The sequence below is a fragment of the Mus musculus genome, chromosome 12, assembly GCF_000001635.26.
Source record: "Mus musculus strain C57BL/6J chromosome 12, GRCm38.p6 C57BL/6J".
NCBI classification, from domain to species: domain Eukaryota; kingdom Metazoa; phylum Chordata; class Mammalia; order Rodentia; family Muridae; genus Mus; species Mus musculus.
The window spans coordinates 53,130,385-53,146,447 of record NC_000078.6 but is presented as its reverse complement, the minus strand read 5'-3'; the positions used below and the strand labels follow the sequence as shown (position 1 = coordinate 53,146,447).

Genomic DNA, 16,063 nt, shown 5'->3' with positions numbered 1-16,063 from the left:
ACTTTATCCAATAAAATCTTTATATAGCCTAGCAAGTTATTCAGAAGTGCCCAATTATTATCCAGCAGAAGCTTGGGTTACAAAGGTGATTTAAAGGTAAATGTTATAGACACGTGTAGTGTCGAGAGAAGGAATAATATACAAACCCTCAATGGAGTTTCCTAGAGCTGCTTAGCCAGCCTTGGGAAACCCCAGTGTCAGCCCAGTAAGAGAATGAGAGGTTGTGTGTGGTGAGAAGTGTCGGCTCCAACCATTTTCCCAACTTATAAAAGCTGCGCTGCACTCTAAATTGTGTTAACAGCTATCAACACAAGTAGTCATCTCAAACCGAAAACTCTGTGGCCACCATTACTCATATAGACTGATGAAGTAGGCAAAACAATGAAACTAAGACCAAAAGAAGTAATCACACACACACACACACACACACACACACACACACCCTTAAACCATTAGATGAACAAGGAGAAAACACGAAACTACACACTGGCTGGATGCGAGGAGTTAACTTTTTACACTGCAGACTTTATCCAGCCTGAAATTTAGGGTTAAACCATTCATCAAAGATCACAGGCTTATGATCAGGGTTATGAAGAAATAACTGTCAGAATACAGCAAAAAAGATTAGTGCAAACTACATTTCTTAGGCCCTAGGAGGAATTCCAGACCTACACCACGTGCTCTCTCCAAATTAGGCAGGAAGAGCTGGATCTAGCCAGTTACCTCCCCTTTGATGTGATTCTAACTGGCCTCTCCATTTTCACACAGATGGATACAGTGAAGAGTCGAGCAGTGTGCTGGAAGTACGTGCAAACGCACCACTGTTAGGCCACAGCAAATCTTCTCAGATGAGTTCAGAGGTTTTTAATTAGAACACAGTAGATAAAATAATTTTCAGAACTCTTTGAAAAGAATCTGTTCTGGTTGCAGACTATCTGCCTGGTTCTAAACACATTGTAAACACGTTCGAATGGACTTGTAGTCATTTCATCTGATAATCTATTTCTGGGAAAAGAGCGCCAGCAAATTGGCTTGGGTGAATTGTGATGTCCTGGTACAAAGGCCATGCCATCTCACAGCCCCCAAATGGCTTTTAAAAGGAAGAACTTCTGCCGCTTTTGGACAGAGTGGAAGGAACACTGACTACAGTTAAGTTCATGTGGTTGTAAAGTCTCGATGTAACTTCAGTACACACCCTGACAAGGAGTTCTGGGAGCTTAGCAGCCTTTTCAGATTGAATAACTTCTCAGGTGACAGCACTTCGACACCTGACAGGTCCGTGCAAATTTACACCCAGTGCTTATAACTAAGCAAAAGATCAGGCACAAACATGTTTTGTTAACATGGTACTTAGACATAGACACACACACACATGCACACATGCATTCACACTGCATACACACACATACACACATGCATACACTCACGCACAAACACACATGTACACATAGGCATTCACACTGTACATGCACATGTGCACGCGCGCGCGCGCGCACACACACACACACACACTCACACACGCAAGCACTCACACTTGTGCTCACACACCCTCAAAGGTGGATAGGAGCAATCTATGGCTGTTCACATAGCTCTAGGCTTATAACAAGTCACTTGGGGGCGATGTCAGTTCTACAGAAGTAAAATCTGGCTGCTTGTTCCCTTTGCCCACAGTACAGCCTGGTGTGGGGCACAAGAGAACCCTTCTGATGGGCAGGCAAGTGGCTGATATATTTTTACACCATCTATGCTTGTAAAATGTAACAATTACACAGATCTATCAGCACCACCACTTCCCCTCAAGTCAAAAAATGGAATTGCTCATCATTTACATTTCATTTCAATTCCATTTCTCTGTGTGAGGAAGAGAAGAGACTCCCAGAGGATCAAACAGGGAGAATGCATCCCAGAGCCTTCACTAGGGCCAGCGCGTCTCTGCTCCAGATCTCAGCAGGGCTGCTGACTTGAGGGTCACAGTCACAGGGTGGCATGCTCACAACGCTGTTGCTTTCAAGCCTTTATCCTTTTTCAGAAAACAAAATCAGCCAGGCATTCTGGGTCCTTCTGCAGAGGCGGGCAGAGCCTGCATCCAATCAGTTCTAATAGAACCTGTTCTGAGGCGGCTTATGGTATCCCGGTTACTCTCCCTTAATGGTCAGTTTTACTGCATACTGATGGAGGGTGTGATTATAGGGTGGCCACAACTCACAGAAAACACATCTCTCTCTCTCCCTCTTTTGTTCTCACTTGCAACCAATTGTAAATAGTGTCTGAAATAGAAAATTAGTGAAGCTACATCAGTAAGTAGGATGCCTTTCTTCAGTTTTGCATACTGAGTTTATTTTTAGGGTATATATATGGTATAGATTCCCCCCTCGCACCACATTCTAGCAGCTCAACATAGAATCGCACATTTTAATGAGCTCAGGGCACAGGTGTTGCAGGAAAAAAAATAATGATGTTTGCCATTCATCTTTCAAATTAAATAATGTGTTTTTAAATAGTAACTTTTTTCATAATACATTATGGGAACAACATTTATCTGTCACATTTTAAAAGATGTATTTGTAATAAATGTAAATTACTTTTAGAAAATCAGTAATTAGGCTCATCAAAAAAATAAACAATCTGCCACAAAAAAGATAATCTTTAGCATAGTTAAGTATAATAACTGTTATTTGAATAAGTTAACAAATTAGGGTAGATTGCTTCTGTAATTCATTTCCTATAGCACGAGTTTAGGTTACGGCATTAGGCTTCTGTAGTGGGGGTGGAGGGGCGTTATGCACCTCATACTTTGGTGAAACACAACTCTCAGGTTTGAAAGCTAAATTTCTCTTTAAACTTGATTGAGCAAGTGCATTCACCACTGGGTCTTAGAAATGGGAGATAACAGAGTCTCCGTATCGCTTCTAGAGCTGTATCACCACCTCAGGATTATCAATCAATAGCTGTCTTATTAAATATGAAAAGTGGAATGAATTTCTCAAAAAAAAATTGATGGCAATCAGCCTGTCACCTTCAGGCAAAATTCAAAAATTCTGTTTTTATCGAGACGCCATTAACTTGTCACGTATCCTCCCAATATGCGCGTTTTGCGCTGGTGCTTCATCTGTGTGTGTACAAATAGGAGCCTCTTCTTTTCCCTCAACTTTTTGCTCCTGTTTGGATTCTGAGGCCGTGTTAAGGGGAGTGACTGGGATGCTAGTTCTATGAAGCAGAAGCCTAAGGGAAAACCCATGTCTGGAAGGAGGCACAGCCTTCAGTCTGACCCTTGCTCATCACGGGGCAGTTCTAAATAGGAGCTGCAGTAAGGAATACAGCTACTGAACGTGCATTTTGATCTCAAGGAATGCCTGCAACTCTCGGGGCATTTTCTCCTCTAGTCAGAGGAATTAAAACCCCAAATGGATCAGCTGGTTTCTCAAATATTGTATTGCTCTTGCCAAAATGATGGAATAAATATAATGTCACTTGAAATGTCAAAATGTCACCACTGGTCCCCTTGTGCCTTTCACAGTGACTACCACTGCTGTGTTTCTACTCAATGTCTTATCCAGATGTGTATGTGTCACAGCTAATCATGCTGACCAGTCTTCTATAGTGGATCTATTAATGTAAACTCATATCTACACACACACACACACACACACACACACACAGCAGAAATACTCATACATACCTTTCAATGAGATGAGTTCCATGCTTGGGGGCATTACATTCTACCTATGCATGTTACTATGTCGATCTTCATGAAAGCTTACGAGCTTCTCTTTGCAGGTTAAAGTTTGGGGGCTGGGATACAGTGCAGCCTTGCCTTTTGGCTGTTTTGCATTCAAAGAGAAAGCTTGAATTTTCGGTTTGGCTGAAGCAGCGTTTTCTTCTGGCGTTCCTGATACACTTTGCTTTCTTGAACTCCCCTCTCTCTTGGCCTTTCCTGGGGGGGTGGTAGGCTCTGCGCTCTCCACACAGCCCTGGGAAGTGTGGGACGCACCATCTCCTTCCTTTGCATCATCAGCTCCCTTCTGAGGGGAAAGTCCTGAAAGAGGCACCGTGTCTGTCTCATCACGGAACACAGAAGAGCTGGCTGTCATTTGTTCTGGCTTAGCAGCTTCATCCTGGACTTCTGATTCATTTGGAAGGGCACTGGAGAGACGGGCTTCCTCATCAGCAGGCTCGTCCTCAACACAAGCTTCAAAGAAGCAGTCCACGTCTTCCTTGTCATCTAAGCCAGAGTCCACGGTGTCTGGTGGCAATGGGGTGTTGCTCTTCTCATCTATGTAATTGGTGACCTCCCCACAGTCACTGTCATGGGACGAAAGAGATAGGTAGGAGTAAAAATCTCCCTTCCTCAGGTGTATGGGCCGATGCGAATGCTCTAACACTTTCTCCTTAATTTGGGTCAGTGACGTGGGAGCGGCCACCTCACTCTCAGGTTGTGATTTACTTTTGAGGGCTGTTGATGCCATGTCAATGATTTCCTTAACAAAGTCATGTACCGAACAATCTTCATCATCTTTCTGATGGAAAACATCTGGCTTGCAGTTGCAACAGGAAGTGCTGCTGCTGATAGAAGCACTTTCCTCTGTCTCATTTTGTTCGAGTAGGCAGCAACCAGCAGCGTTTCTAGCCACACTTGGTGCATCATTAGACAAAGATTTGAGTCCATCACTATCTTGTCTGCTTCCGCCACCGGTTTCCAACAGTAGTCCTGAGCAAGAGTTCTGGACTGATGTGCAGTCACCCCTTTCAGGATGCTGGGGATCGGCACCAATCTGTGGAGGATGCCTATCATTTGGGGGACCAAATTCCTTCCCAGTGACACTTGAATCATCAGAACCATCCATTAATGCTTCATACTCGTCGTGCTTGGATTCAGAAATCTTTTTCACATTTGAAGCAAGGTTCGCTGATGCCTCTGGGATCTCTGGCTTCTCCTTTTCTCTCTCTGGAGTACTTTCAACATTGCCATTTTCCATGTCGGCCACATGTGGATCTTTAGTAACGTCGTACGTATTTTTCTTATTTTCACCTTTGGTTCCTAAGTCATGAGTTCTGGGTGGGTTCTTGCCATTCCCATTGTTTTCAGAGAGACGTTTTATGGAGCAATTTAGAAGGGCCTCAATGTCCAGGGTGTCCGAGGGATTGGCCCTCTCGGTACTTCCTCCATCTTTATTGACCTTTATTTCATCAGTGACACTGGGCCGTTTCTTTTCTCTCGACAAGGAAAGTTTGGGTCTTATCCACGTCTGCAGTTCGTTCTTGATGTAGTCCAGCCCAGACATCAGGTTGCTTTCCTCATAAATTTCATCATCCGTTGCGATACTGGAGTCGTCATCCTCATCTTTGAGACACAGCTCTTCTTCCGTCAAGGTGAGAGTGGAGCTGGAGAGGAGGTCGCTGTCGTCTTCGTCATCAGTGCAAGCAGAGGTGCAGGAGACGTTGACAATCATGCTGACATTGACGTCGCTCTCATCAGCCACCGAGCGATTCAGGCGCTTCCTGAATGATGCGTTGGACTCTGGGACCTTGTTTTTGTGTAACACAATGTCCTCCGAGCAAAGAGAGAGCTCATCGCTGCTACTCAGTTCGGTAAGAGATGCCGGCGAGTCTTCATTGATAGAGGATGCGACATCCAGTGACATCTGGCCACTGAAGGACATCTTTTGGGAACTGCTTTGCAGAGTGATATCTGAAACACTCCGCTTGATCTTTTGCTCTGAGGGGCTCTGTATGTTCTCCAGACGATTCAAAAGATCTAATGTCCTCTTGCTCAGCTCACCAACCGAGCCACTGCTCACACTTATGTCCCCAGAGCTGTGACAGCTAAAAAGATCCTCGTTGCTCTTATAGGATGTCAACCAACTTTCTAAAGAAGTGCTTCGCTGGAGGCTGTCACTGCCATTTTTAAAGATTCCCAATCCAAACAAATCACCCCCTGGGGAAAGGGACTCTACAGATGAGCTACGAGATAAAAGGGAGAGCTGTCGGGCATTCTGGATGCCCGTGAGTGCCTTCTCTATGTCGCTACTTTTGTATGAGCTTCGACCCATCTCGTGGGGGGCACTTGCCAAGATCTTTTCATGGAGGGGCGCGTCTGGTTGTGACTCAGAAGTCTGATGTTTAGGTTTGCAGGACTTTTTATCAAAATAGAAACCACGAAGAAGGGGATCCTCCAAATGTGCCTTCTCACTCTGCGGCTGTTTCATTATCATTGGGAATTTGAGTTTTGAGCCTTGGAGGTACGAGTAGTCATAAAATGTAAACACCTCATGTTTTCCTTGTAATTCGTCTCCCAAACAATCAGTGGTGTGTTTGGTAATACTGTTTAAGTCCCCAGCTTTCCCATTTACACAACCCACTGGTGAGACAGATGCCTGAGAGACACTTGAAAGCTTAATGCACTCCCCCTCATCTTTAAATTTTTGCTCCAGCACATTGGCTGCGTCTCCCATTTGTGGGTCCAGATGTTGTGTTTCAGGGTTACTCGGGGACCCATCGACCATACTGAACAAGCTCATGTCGGAGTTGGTTGGCATCTCATTGTCTCCTTCGCTGACAATTCCACTCTCACTGCCTGAATTCTGGCTCAAGTCTCCACTCTGACACGAGTAAGGCCTCACCAAGCTGGAACCCCCTAAAAGGTCTGGTAACGATTTTGTGGATGAAAATGAAGAATCTTTACTGAGGCTCTTAGTTAAAACAGTGGGCTGCACTGTGCCTGTGAACTTGGGGCTGCTTTTTAGAAACTGAGTGTGGCTGTCCTCGTGGAACTCAACATTGTGGAGACTGTACACTTGGTAAATGTGTGGGCTGGAAGGGGCAGTGATATTTGAGGTATACTGGGACCCTCCACAGTCACCTGCCTCCTCTTCATAACCGGAGTCCTTGTGGTGTGTCTCTTCAAGTTTCACTGTTGGGACCATAGGCTCCAGGTCTTGATCAAGGTCGTTGGATTCTTCATGCACACTAATGAGTTTGTTACTTATGTCTGTCTCATCCCATTCCAGGGCATCCTCACTCATTCCATTCAGGTCCATCAAGCCAGGGTCAATCACATTCAGAGTCTCCTGTAATAGAAGGGAGGAGAGACAGAGAGAGAGAGAGAGAGAGAGAGGGGGGGGGGAGAATTAGAGAACATAATCGGAAAATTGTTATCTATTAGGACCTCTTGGAAGTTAGAACACAAAACTGAAGTGCAGATTGGAAGGTACCAGCATCAAGAACTCTAGTTCTCCTTGAGATAATATCCAAACACTGTAGGGGTGGGCTATTATCAATAGTGACTGTCACTGAGGCATTAACGTAGATTCAAATATAAAATCACTATACTAGTACATGATCCTTTATGGTCCTAACCATTTGCTGTTGATTGTGCTATGTTTCAAATCTCAGCTTGGGTTGATTATTGAGGGTTGGATATGAAATGTGTCCTACAGGCTCATGTTTTGAAAGCTTGCTCCCCACCTGGTGGCACAATTTGGGGAGCTTCTGGAGAACTTTGCAGGTAAGATTGAGCAGGAAGAAGTATGTCACTTGGGGTGGCTCTTTGGGATGAACTGTTCTTAGCCCCTTTTCTGCTATTTCTTCACAGCAGAGCAGACAAAGCTCCTCCATTACATGCCCCAGGGCATGGGGCCAGGTGACTATGAATGGGACCCTCTGAAACCATGAGCCAAAAGAAATACCCTTCCTCCCTCTCTCTCTCTTTCTCTCTCTCTCTCTCTCTCTCTCTTTAGATATTTTCTTCATTTACATTTCAAATGCTATCCTGAAAGTTCCCTATACCCTCCCCCCCGCCCTGCTCCCCTATCCACTCACTCCCACTTCTTGGCCCTGGCATTCCCCTGTACTGGGACATATAAGGTTTGTGAGACCAAGGGGCCTCTCTTCCCAATGATGGCTGACTAGGCCATCTTCTGCTACATATGCAACTAGAGACACAAGCTCTGGGGATACTGGTTAGTTCATATTGCTGTTCCACCTATAGGGTTGCAGACCCCTTCAGCTTCTTGAGTACTTTCTCTAGCTCCTCCATTGGGGGCCCTGTGTTCTATCCAATAGATGACTGTGAGCATCCACTTCTGTATTTACCAGGCACTGGCATAGCCTTACACGAGACAGCTATATCAGGGTCCTTTCAGCAAAATCTTGCTGGCATATACAATAGTGTCTGCATTTAATACCCTTCCTCTTAAATTACTTAAGTCAATATTTTGGTTGTGTTATGTGAAAGTAACTAAAGCAGCTAAAAATAAAACTGCTAAATGAAGACTAAAAGGTAGAATCCATGAAATATTGTAGGGTACATATATTCTCATAGCAATTTCCTCCCTAAGTCTCTAGTAGAATACTATCTGTTGCTGTGCGTCATAACCCTCTTGCCTCTAATTTTAGGTTAAAGTCCTATTTACCCAGGAACCTATAACAGTGTATACACCTTCATTTTTCTTTCTTTTCTGGTCTTGGCTGTGAGAACTAGGCTTTGCCTCCTGTTGGCTGAGATGAGCAATGCCCACATCTTCCTGAGAGTTCCCAGGCAGCTCCTTAACCATTGTTTCCTGGCTCCCTTTCTTCTTTATCTTTTCTTTGTGAGAGAGATATCACTTGGACTTTTGTTGATCATTACTATTGGTTTGCCTATGCTTCTAACTGTCTGAAGACTTCCCTGACTCCCAGGGATGCAATAGCCTAGGTGCCCTTCTTCTGTGCTCTGCCTGTCTTCATGAGAACTCAGTATTCTCTTGGCCTTCTATGGGATGGAGCTGTTAAACGGCTCTTTCGGCACCCTCATTTCTCACCCAGCTATCTGGTTCTATTGTGGAGCCAAGGAAGGTGAAAAATGCACTGTGGGCCCTGAGAACTTCTCCTACAGATAGAACCATAGAGCATTCTCAGCTCTACCTACACTCATGCCAAGGAGGCAGATGGACGACCATGACTCTAGAACTAGCCAACAAGCCAATGGCCTGGCTGCTCTCACCAGCTTCATTAGCTTGCATGAGTTATTTAAGCTTTCTGAGTATCAGCATCATCACCTATAAGATAGATACAGCTCTATTGATCTTCAAAATCACTCTTGGATGAAATGTAAAATAATTATAAGTGCCCAGGGAAACAGTCAATATTTGGTAACTAATTCTTACGATGTGTAGAGTTGCTCATAAGTTCCCTGACTCCCCCTTGGCTATATCTCCTTCTTACCATCCCTTCCAATTTACTCTTCAAAAACAAACCATGATCTGGTAGGTAAAGAGAATGGTGATAGCTCTGAAGGCAGGGTTTTCTCATTACAAATCAGATTATCTCAACTGTCTGGTTGAAAACAGGCCACTCAGCTTTCTTTCTTTAGTGGGAGGAAGAAAACCTCACCTGGAGCATATTAGGGCACATTTGTAAAGCCTCAATCCTTCCTACAATTAATGCTTAAAGACTGCCATACAAACAAATTAGGTGTGCTTTATTATAGTGGATATGGAGGAGAGTCTCTGTATAACCCAATTTAGTTAAAAAAAGATTTCAGTTATAAAGGCAAACATTAATTAGGGGATAATTTTTAATTTTCCTTCTAAAAGAGATCTTCCCTGCTGTCAGTGTTCTAGCAGTCAATCTAGTACAGGGCCAGTTATCACAGCCACTTAGATACCAAGTCCATTCACTGTGATGAATTTTTATTACAATTTCTGTTTATTCTTTGCTAAGAGATAAAGGAGAGGACTAATGACCAGTCTGTATATCTAGTGAATGTTAAAATCTCTAGCCGTAGGAGCAATCAATCAGTCCACTCAAATAGTGTATTAATTTCAAACACCCCCTTGCCTGACACTGTACTGACGGTGCTGATAAATAATTAAACCAGGCATTCAGAGAAGCGCTTTGTAACTCTGATCAACTTTAACAAGTGACAGCACAGGATTTTCCAACAGGGTCTCAAAAGCTGGGACTCGACAACTGTGCCATCTTGTGCCAGGAGCTAAGCCTAAGGGATGCCTGCAGCTTAGCCTGTCTCTGGACACGGTCCTGGTCGGCTACTGTTTTGTGGGTTTACAGATTCAAGCCTGTGGAAGGACAGAACTCAGGGGTACTGAAGGAACAACTCAAAGTGGTTGGGGTAAAATATTTCCATAGGAAAGGATTAAACCTGGTTTATGTTCCCCTCAAGTCTCTTGTTATTTAAAACTTCCTAAAACTCCCTTGTATGATAATTCCAGGGAATATCTGACTGGATCTACTTGGAAATCATTCACTTTTAATTAAAAAAAAAAAAAAACATATTAAAGAAGCCTGCACTCAGCCTCAGTCATTTTCCTTTTTTTTTTTACATTATTTTTTTTAATTAGGTATTTCCTCGTTTACATTTCCAATGCTATCCCAAAAGTCCCCCATACCCACCCCCCCAATTCCCTACCCACCCACTCCCTCCTTTTGGCCCTGGTGTTCCCCTGTACTGGGGCATATAAAGTTTGCAAGTCCAAAGGGCCTCTCTTTCCAGTGATGGCTGACTAGGCCATTTTAGCTGACCTTGGCAGTTACTTTTAACTTCTCCCTTCCCTTCCCTTTTCCCTTCCCTTCCCTTTTCCCTTCCCTTCCCTTTTCCCTTTTTTCCCCTCTTCCCTTTTCCCTCTTCCCTTTTCCCTTTTTTCCCTTTTTTCCCTTTTTCCCTTTTTTTCCCTTTTCCCCCCTTTCCCCCTTTTTTCCCCTTTTCCCCCTTCCCCCCCTTTCCCCCTCTTTCCCCCTTTTTCCCCTTCTTTTCCCTTCTTTTCCTTTTCCCTTTTCCCCCTTCCCTTCCCTTCCCTTCCCTTCCCTTCCCTTCCCTTCCCTTCCCTTCCCTTCCCTTCCCCTCCCCTCCCCTCCCTCCCCTCCCCTCCCCTGCCCTTAATCCTTCAGAAAGGCTGAGATTTCCTCCCTCTTGCCCAGCATTTTGTATTCTGAAGAAATGGCCCACCTAAATGGTAAGAATGTTAATTGCTAACCCATTCCTTAGATTTACAGAACCCAGAACATTTTGAGGCTCTGTAATGCTCCCCACTGCTGAGACTTTGGCTTTATGAACATCCATTATAATGTTCTGAAGAAGAAGTGTGTGTGTGTGAGGTGAGGAGACTTTGTAGATGACAAAGACCCCCTTTCAGCATATGACTTTCCTGATCTATTCCTTGCCCTCCCTAGACAAGTACGCTCAACCTCAGACCCTAAAATAGAGCTTTAAGGAGCGATGTCCTCCATCTTCTTTATGGCCAACTTTGCACATGCCAATTTCTTTCACAGAAACTCTTGACTCTACATTATCCTTCAGGTAGAGGGCAGCCTGGACCTTCTTGTTCTATGGTAAATTCTGTCAGCATTTTAAATAAAATCTCCATTTCCTTGGAATTTAACCTAAACCATTCACTGGGGCACTGGGGAGGGATATGAGGACACTGATATAATTAAACATTTGCCTTCTGTGCAACTGTCAGGGGGAGGAATATGGCACCCACATTGACGTAACTGTCATCTTCTTTGCTGGCACTTCAACGTAGTCAATAATGCTCAAACTAATTAAGAATTGGATTTATTTTATTTTTATTTTTATTTTTGTAATTTGTAAAGGAATTGCTTATCAAAAAAAAAAAGTGCATATTCCCATACTTGTCAAACTGGTAAGTCCAAATTGATTCGCACCAAAATCTAGAGCTTTTGAAGAATGCCAAATGGCCAGTGAGTAGCAAATGAAGAGCCTGTGGAGAGCCCTAATTCTGGTATAGTCCTTTCACTGACACATTTGCTCAGCTAGGTTTTAGGTGGGGAAGGAGAGGAGGTTCCAGAGGTGTGAGGTGCAAAAAGGACATGTCTTTCAGGAAGAGCTTTGCTAATACCTGCAGCAACACAGACCCTGAAGTGGGGCCCAGGAAACAAGGTGTCTTCCTTTAAGTTCAAGGGAAAATGAGGGCTTGCATAGGTACAAAAGCAGGCCTAGTTAACCCATGACTTACATTATGTTTTGCCATTGTTGACAATGGGCCCAGTTAATGTGTGACCCACAGTAAATATGTGACTTATGCTGTGTAGCAGGAACTTTTTTTTTTTTTTGGTGGGGTGTGTTGTGGAGGGAGGGCACTGGGCTAGTGTCTGAGGGTGAGAGTTCCGGCAGCCTGCAATCCTCGGATGGCAGGGAAGCTGCTTTGTAGGCCCTTGTCAGACCTTTATGTTTGGAGCCTAATTACCTGTTTCCCTATCAGTATGACATGACTGTTTCATGACAATAGAAAACTAAAAACTACACACACACACAGCCAACCAAAGTGCAGAGTTGTGGAGCCCACCACAGTATGAGGAACTGAATTAAAGGGTCACAGTGTTAGGCAGGTTAAAAAATCACTGATCTAGAATAAACAGTGTGAATGAAAATTACGAGATTTTCTGATAGAAATATTCTGTCTAGTTTTGTATTATATCATTTATATTTTTGAGATCTTTTCTCATGGACAAGTCTTACATCATTTCATTGCTACTTCATAGCTGTAATTTTGCTACCGTTACGACTTGTAGTGTAAATCCTGATATGCACAGTATCTGATCTGCGACTCCTAAAGAGGTCACAACCCACAGGTTGAAAACTGTTGTTCTAGACCTAGCTGGTGAGCTCGGTGAGCATAACTACACATAGAAATCTAGGAAGGGGGATTTTTATGAAGAAAAGTGGGCATTATATTAAGCTATATTAGTTACTATTCAGGAAGAGCTGAGAGAAACAAATCAAATGGAGAAGTGTGCTCTCGGCTCACGGTTTTAAAGACACTGGTCCCTGATAGAGAAGGCATGGCAGAGACCAGGCTGTGGCAGCAGGAAAGCATGACAGAGGTGGTACACATCATAGCAAGTGGGGAGCAAAGAACATGACAGGAATCAAGGGCCCAGCAGCTCCTTCAGATGTTCAACTTTAGTGACCTACTTCCTTCATCTGGGCCATCCTTCTTACATGCTCCACAGCCTCTCCTCATAAGCAGGAGCCCCAGATAAACAACAGGCCCCAGAGCAGGAGCCTGTGAGGGACCTCGGAAGATCAGTGTTCACATTAGTGAGCAAGAGAGGACCGGACATTTGAGGGAATAATATGGAGAGAGGGGAGAGAATGTAGGGATATGGCTGCGAAAATATACTTCAAACAGGAGAAATAGCAAAACATAATAACTACAATTCTTTATTTATACAGTATTCTTAACTCCTACCTTTAACCCAAATGCATTAGAAATACATTTTTTAGAGTAAATGTAGATATAAATGAAATTTAAAAATACCAACAAGCCCTTGTAAAGAAGAGAAATAATTGTAAAATAATTCTGAGTTTGCATTGCCCTATTTCTTATTGACCAGAAAATAGATTCCAAAGTAAATAAGAAACACACACACAAATAAGACTAAAAGAAAGCTGCTTCCTGTTTATCAGCTGTATGAAGCCTGGGGTAGAAATGAAGAGACGTTAAGTTTGAGTCCCTAACAACTGTGTTAGCTTACATTCTCGTATAAGGCATCTAACGTTTGTAAGTATCGGTTCCATAGACTGCTGTGAGCATTTATGGGAATGCCTATGGGCAGACCTATGGAGACAATGACTGGAAACTCTCAACATATCTTCATTCTGCCACAGTAAGAAGATGAGGATGTGACTTAAAGTTAAGTAAGTGTCACAAGGTTCACGTTACCACAGCTGGTCTAGCAGACACACACAGAATCCGGTTAACTAGACACTGACGAGGTCCCTTACTGCATTGGTGTTGTAAATGTAGTGATGCTTTCGGTTTTTCTGTACTACATCTGGGTTCATCCTCCAGGACAAACCAAAGGAGAAAAACACCTGAGCATCCCCAGACAGGCCCATAGTTCAAGGTCTTTCTATTTCTTTGAAAATAATTTTTTCTTTAAAAGTCGGGGCTATTTTCTGTGGAATTCTATCCCAGCTGACACATTCCAGCAATCAAATCCTTCCCACTACCAGACTGACAAGAATGTTCAAGTAACCTGTTTTTTAAAAAAAAAATGCCTTGGAAGTCTGTCTCACACTAATGATCAAAAAGTGTTCTTCCGAATGTTCCCTTTCAATGACATATCTGCTCAGAAGCTCAAAACAGACAAGTGAAGATCCAGCCCTTCGCAAATCTCGCTGAAATGAGTGTTGGGACGAACGTATTTCTATGCTTGCTGTGGTGGTTTGCATGAGAAATATTCACTGCAAGATTGTGTATTTGAACACTTGGTCCCCAGTTTGTTGTGCTATTGAAGATGTCACAGAACCATTAGGGGAGAGCTTTGCTGTAGGAAACATGCCACTGGGCATGGGCCTGGAGGGTTGATGATAGCCTTGCCTGCTTCCTGTTCTCTCTCCACTCCCCTGCCCTTTCTATGTGTAATGTGTGTCTGTGTGCTCCTGTGTGTGTGTGTGTGTGTGTGTGTGTCTGTGTGCTCCTGTGTGTGTGTGTGTGTGTATGTGTGATGTGTGTCTGTGTGCTCCTGTGTGTGTGTGTATGTGTGATGTGTGTCTGTGTGCTCCTGTGTGTGTGTGTGTATGTGTGATGTGTGTCTGTGTGCTCCTGTGTGAGTGTGTATGTGTGATGTGTGTCTGTGTGCTCCTGTGTGTGTATGTGTGATGTGTGTCTGTGTGCTCCTGTGTGTGTATGTGTGATGTGTGTCTGTGTGCTCCTGTGTGTGTGTGTGTGTGTATGTGTGTCTGTGTGCTCCTGTGTGTGTGTATGTGTGATGTGTGTCTGTGTGCTCCTGTGTGTGTGTGTGTGTGTATGTGTGATGTGTGTCTGTGTGCTCCTGTGTGTGTATGTGTGATGTGTGTCTGTGTGCTCCTGTGTGTGTATGTGTGATGTGTGTCTGTGTGCTCCTGTGTGTGTATGTGTGATGTGTGTCTGTGTGCTCCTGTGTGTGTGTGTGTGTGTGTGTGTATGTGTGTCTGTGTGCTCCTGTGTGTGTGTGTATGTGTGATGTGTGTCTGTGTGCTCCTGTGTGTGTGTGTATGTGTGATGTGTGTCTGTGTGCTCCTGTGTGTGTATGTGTGATGTGTGTCTGTGTGCTCCTGTGTGTGTGTGTGTATGTGTGTCTGTGTGCTCCTGTGTGAGTGTGTATGTGTGATGTGTGTCTGTGTGCTCCTGTGTATGTGTGTGTGTGTTCCTGTGCGCAGATGAAACCATGTTCCACCATCTTTTTGGCTGTGCTGCACTGCTTTCCCTGACAGTCGCCATGCCTTCCCCACTATGATCAGTTCTATCCTCCTGGAACCTTAAGCCAAAACAAATCCTTTCTTCCATAAGTTGCTTTCCATCCAGGTATTTTATCACAGCTAACAGAAAATTAACCAATACAAACATAATCTAAAGTTGCTGAAAATCAAAAAATCTATTAGATATGGCTCCAAAGAACCCAGCAAAGAAAGACGAGAGTCTTTCCTTCCATAGATAAACTTCACGAGGACAGGAATCTAGCCTAGCCAGCACAGAAAACACTTTATGATATAAAACAGGCTCTCAAAATAACATTGTCAAGTGAACTGAAAGAAGAAGGGCTTACTTCCTGCCTCACAGACCGTGGTAGAGAGAGAAAAGGGTTGTGGGGTTAAACTGTACTGTGCAAAACCATCCAGAGAGCTGCTGACTTCTGAAGAAGGTGTGGCTCTGCTCAGTTATGAAAACCAACAGCCTCAGAACGTGTGCATGAGACAGAAAAAGTCAAGATCAGTTGTCAGGTGATATCCATGGAGGATACGTTCCAGGAAGTGCTCTGGAGACCAAAACCTGAGGATGCTCTGTTTCATCCAGTGCTGGGGGTCAAACCCATGGCCTTGCATACATGTGATACCCACTGAGTTACACTTCCAGTCCTAAGCGTCTTGTATAAAATGATGTCTTCCATAATAAATATCATTCAGAATATTTTAAATCATCTTCCGATGTCCATTCCTGTGTGGACACACGGTAAGAGGCTGCCACACTGAACTGTTTGGGGGAAAGTGACAGGCTTCTGCACATAGTTAGGCTAGAGACAGTTTTGTCTCCCCAAATATTTTTATCTATGTCTGGTTGGA

General features: G+C 43.8%; 1 protein-coding gene across 12 annotated transcripts in view; it reads right to left on the bottom strand.

Moving 5' to 3' along the window:
- Positions 1–16,063, bottom strand: part of Akap6 (A kinase (PRKA) anchor protein 6) — a 456,981-nt gene that overhangs the window by 9,121 nt on the left and 431,797 nt on the right. For all 12 annotated transcript variants that reach the window (XM_006515821.4, XM_006515828.4, XM_006515822.4 and 9 more), the window contains one exon: positions 3,680–7,067. In XM_006515821.4, the coding sequence (XP_006515884.1) occupies positions 3,720–7,067 (3,348 nt within the window). In that variant the 3' untranslated portion in view covers positions 3,680–3,719. The remainder of the gene's footprint in view (positions 1–3,679; positions 7,068–16,063) is intronic.